The sequence below is a fragment of the Hydra vulgaris genome, chromosome 12, assembly GCF_038396675.1.
Source record: "Hydra vulgaris chromosome 12, alternate assembly HydraT2T_AEP".
NCBI lineage: Eukaryota > Metazoa > Cnidaria > Hydrozoa > Anthoathecata > Hydridae > Hydra > Hydra vulgaris.
The window spans coordinates 51,250,001-51,255,107 of record NC_088931.1 but is presented as its reverse complement, the minus strand read 5'-3'; the positions used below and the strand labels follow the sequence as shown (position 1 = coordinate 51,255,107).

General features: G+C 27.2%; 1 protein-coding gene across 1 annotated transcript in view; it reads right to left on the bottom strand.

Annotated features, from left to right (window-relative positions):
- Window positions 1-581: 581 nt before the first annotated feature.
- The window catches only part of LOC105844513 (uncharacterized), a 154,326-nt gene continuing 149,800 nt past the window's right edge, over window positions 582-5,107 (bottom strand). The window contains exons 44-50 of the mRNA XM_065813630.1: window positions 4,860-5,107; window positions 4,673-4,770; window positions 2,208-2,364; window positions 1,930-1,996; window positions 1,590-1,858; window positions 1,335-1,506; window positions 582-1,200 (exon numbers count right to left, since the gene is read on the bottom strand). The exon at window positions 4,860-5,107 is cut by the window's right edge and continues 219 nt beyond it. Of these exons, the coding sequence (XP_065669702.1) occupies window positions 956-1,200; window positions 1,335-1,506; window positions 1,590-1,858; window positions 1,930-1,996; window positions 2,208-2,364; window positions 4,673-4,770; window positions 4,860-5,107 (1,256 nt within the window). The 3' untranslated portion in view covers window positions 582-955. The remainder of the gene's footprint in view (window positions 1,201-1,334; window positions 1,507-1,589; window positions 1,859-1,929; window positions 1,997-2,207; window positions 2,365-4,672; window positions 4,771-4,859) is intronic.

The following is a 5,107-nucleotide window of genomic DNA, read 5'->3' as shown; positions in this document are numbered from 1 at the left end:
AAGATATAAAAGTAACTTGTTGCACTTTGCATAGATTCTTTATATTGTGATTTAATAAAGCCTGCATTTTATCTATTGTAAGTGCTTCCAATAGATTTAGTGCTTCAACTATATTGCATGAGAGATGTTTTTGTGTGTTTTATTTGTTGACGTATCAAACTGCTAGCGTCAACCATAGTTCATGTTAGTGTTAATGCTAGCCTTGTAAGATTATATTTTTATAAAGTGCAAGTTAACAAAGCTTGTTTGAAATTCTCTGACATTTTAAACCAAATGTCAAAAAATCTCAAAGCGAACTTAATTAATTAATAAAATGAAAAATTTTAGGCAAAAAAAATGAAAAGATATTTCAAGCGAACTGCACACTCTTTTTTTTTCTGGCCAGAGCCGGCATCAAACCTTGGACCTTTTGATTCTGAGCCAGAAATCTCTCCACTGCGCCACGGCTGCTTAATACCATACATAATTTTTTTTATTAAAAAAAAAAACTTTACATCTATATCAACATTCAAATACATAATAAAGTTATTGCGCGCCCTCTTGTTTCTAAGATTAAAAAATGACCTACCTAAAAAACATGCTTAACTTTTTGATATTGTTATTCCGTAATTAAAAAATGTCAACATGTACCGTTTAATAAATTTACAATTCAAAATTTAAAATTCTTAAATAACGAAATTGTGTAAAAATGTGCAACTTTGATTTAGCAAGGTTGAAAAGTTTGAAAAGATTTTTTAATACTAACAATATTTAAACGCACTTTAAATAAGATTTATTTTATAATATTATAAGTAAATTTTATGGTAAATAAAACATATTAAAAATTTATTATATAGCATTTTATGCTATATATAAATGTAAAATCATTTACTTGGATTTTTTAAATGCAACAAAAATAAATAAACTTGGATTTTTTAAATGTGGATGGAATAAATAAACGTAAAAACAGCTTATATTACTTGGACTGTTTAAATATAACAGAATTAAGATTAAATCTATATTTATCGTTCATAGCAACCAATCTTTCTGTTTCGTAGACACCGATTCTCTTAACTTTGTTTTTATAATACCTTTTAAGATCTGCCAGTAGTACTCTTTCGTCATCGTGTTGACACATTATTTGATCTGTAACTTTAGCAAAATCGTTTCGAAAATCAGAAATATACTGTTTTAATTCAAAAAGTTGCTGTTTGAATATAGCTAAAAGAGAGTTTTGAAAGTGTGATTAAAATTATCAACCACAATAGACTAATTTAAACACAACAAACAAAACAAAAAATAACACAAAACAAAACAAAAATCTTTTTTAAAAATAGACAAACAACATAATTTACCATCCACTCCCACTTTCTTTTTCTTTCTGCGCATAATAAACTCAAATGTAAAAGCACAAACAATAAAGAGAATAATCATAATGCCCAAGTAAATTAGTGAGCTTTGAAAAGCGGGCGATGTTTCAGAAAAAATATCTGCAATAATTTGGCTTGAATCTTGGACAGCAAGGCTCTAATAATAATAAAAAAGCTATATTATATAAAGTTTTATACAATATTATAAGTAAAACTTCGATTAAAAATATAAATGTTTACTGGAACTCTTGATCTAAATGATGTCGCAAATGCAGAAATTTCGTTACTTTTTGAACCAATGAAACTATCAATATCTATTGTTAAAACCACACTACTTCCAGACATGACAAAACCGTACCCAGTATTCATGTTATCGAGAGATATTATTGTTAAGGATTTTTCGTCCAGCACAGATTGATAATCCAGCAATGCTAACGTGTCAACGTACACGATATCAACAACCTTGTTCTGTAAATCTTCAAGCATCGATAAAATATTTGTGTAACGCACTAGATAAAAAGAATATTCAAATTAAAACATATTTAAATTATCAACATTAAAGTATTTCAAAATTTTTTACCTTGAGATACCTCTGCATTGTTTGTAATGGCTAGTTTAAGTTCTAAAGAATTGTTCAATGCAGCAACCTGTGAAAATAACGTATAACTTAAATATAAAAGATTAAAGAAAGTTGTCGAATCTAAAAGCAAAACCTACAATTGATAATATATATATATATAAGATAAAATAAAACAAGTTACAAAAGAAAGTTTCTTCAAATAATTACAGCTCATAATTGATTTAAATTAAATACAAATTTTTTTTTTTTAATTTTTTGAATATTATTAAACTAAATACCTTTGTGTTGTACAACATATAATCCTTAGAAGAACTCAAAGTCGTTAAGTTTGTAACTATGAAAGCAATGATTATTCCATTTAAAATTAGTCCAGTAAGAAACCAAACCATTGCAAACGTTCGTGACAATATTGAGCGTGGACTCAAGTCGCCATATCTAGTTAATTTGAATAAAACTGAGAAATAATTATAATTGTAAAAATTATTATTGTTTTCATAGATAATAAATTGCGCTTTTATTCAAAGCATTAAAAGTATACACGCCCTTATAGTATATCAAACAAGTATACATGCTCTTACAGTTCTCATAGCTTGAAACCATCAACTTAACCAAACAATTTTATTATTGGAAATTTATTAGGGTTTCTGAAAAACAGTAGTTTTTAAAAAACAGCTGTTTTACTGTTGAAGAATATTTAAAAACAGGTGTTTCCAGCTGTTTTACTGTTTTTTAAACTTGCAACTTCTTTTACTCCGCCTTCCTCCTTCTTGCATGAAGCTCGCAAGAGTAAAATTCATTTCAATACTTGATATCCTAACATAAACTTTAATTTTTATAATTATTAGCTCTTTTATTTCAAAAATACAAGAGCTGATAATGACTAATCTAAAAGTTGTGATCTTATTTTTGTACAAAAGTTGGCTTTTAGAGAATACTCATTCAACATCTGTAAATGTGGACTTGGTTGTTAATAATGCATTATAAAGCTTTTATAGGTTTTCTGTACGTTGGTCTGTATTCTTAAAAAGTAGTAAATTCAGCTTTTAACCATCTAAAATTGTTCTGTCCAGAAAACACTATTGGTGATTCATTTTTCTTTAGCAACACATTAAGTTCATCTTATAGAGTTATAATTTCATCTGTAGGATTACTGGAGATTGCTTCAACAATATTAACATCTGTATTCAAGCTTTCATCGACTCTAATTCTCAAATTATCTGTCAATTTTTTGCTAATTTCACTGTTAACCAAAGAAAGTTTCTCAAGCATATATTCTTATATCGTGTCAGCTCTCAACAGTGTTGCATCTTCTCTATGAAGATTCTCTATAGCTATTTTAAATGGTTTCATTGCCTCTAGTTAATCTTTAAAAACATACCTTATTTTCTACATTATTGACTTAACAATCAAGATGAAGTTCAATTTCTTTTCCAAGTAGAACCTTGACTATTGATTGAAAAACTTGATTTCAAACACTTGACAGTTTGATGTATTTTATCAACTTGCATGAGTTTTTAAGTAAATCATTGTAGTCAATATCATCTTTGCACTCATCATTTATAACTTCAAAATTGGTGTCTTTGTCAAAAGAATCATTTTCATTGTTACATTATCACAGACACCACTTAAGTCTTCAATATCATGTTTTTTCCTATAAAGTGTGACATACTCCAAGATGTAGACCATGATTTAGATAAAATTGACCAGAAACATCTAAATTTCAATTTAGATGTTATAGGTTATAATTATAAATTATATATACTTATACAATTATAATTATATAAACTTCTTGTTTACAGATACTCCATCCTGTGTAGATGCAACTAAATATATTTTTCTTCTAGCATTTTATTATTCTGTTACAACGCTTCAACTCTTTTGGAATTCGATATTTCCGTCTTGTGGCATGTCCAGATTGACAATGCTAAGAATATGAATGGGAAATAATAATGCAAAGTAGCCGTTTAAAGTAACCCACCATTAACAAGATAATTCATAACTGGGAACTATGCAAGTATTTTTAAGTTAATGTAAATAAAAAACTGTGCTAGAACCTATATTTATAACTTAAGAAACTCTTAAGTAACTTTTAGTACTAGATTAGTAAAAAAGAACCATTAAAATAGAATACTTCCAGTTACTAGCCTGTGTGCTTTTAGAAAACTAGCCTGTGTGCTTTTTTTTTTTTATGTAAACAACTAAACTAAATTTACTTATTATCCAGTTACTTAATATCCAAAACTATTTATTAAATTGTTATTTAAAAAAATCAAATTACAATTAAAATTGTTTTAATAAACATGTTATTAAAGAAACTTTTTTTTAAGCAATTTTTAATTAGTTTTTTTATTAGATACTTATATCTGAAAATGTTGAAGTCAAAAAACTTGAACATTTTCAAGTTTGAATGAAACTTCATGCAGTTAAAACTCATTTATAATATTAAAATTGAATTTATTTGCTACGCGAAGGCATGCAAAAAGTTTAGGTATTTAGTTTTTTTGTTGCTTTAATTTTAATGAAAAAACAAATACAATAAAAACAGTCAAAAACAACTAATTGTTATTTTTGATTTTTCTAAAAAAAAAACAGCTGTTTTATTTTTACTGTTAAACAGTGGTCAGAAACCCTAATAACTATAGGATTATGTTCAATGTTTTCATATCAAAAATCATATTAAAATATTAACAAAAATAACAAATAGGTTTGCAATTCAATAAATAAAATTAGTAATAATAAATACCCAATTGTTGTCATAGTGACAAATGTAAACCAGAACCCTGACAACGGTCCTCGAAGTGAACTTCCTTTAGAAAACTGCTCTGGATTTGAAAACTGATCCTGAAAAATGACTTTTTATTGTTACATAAAAGCAATTAAAAAAAAAATGTAAATAAAAACCTTTTAAAAATTATAGAAAACTTATTTACAGTAAACCAAATAGCAATGCCAAATATAGAAGCAATGGCATAGCTGATAAGCAGCACAGGCCACACATTCAACACGCCTAACAACATTTTGTTAATAACTTGATTTAATGTGTTTTCATTTCGCACAACCAAAGCGATTCCAGGTGACATAAGCAGGACAGAAAACTCACTGTCTGGTGCCACTTCACGCCCATTCATTCCATAAATAGGAAAACTCAAGTCAACATCCTTGTTTATGGCATTTTTTA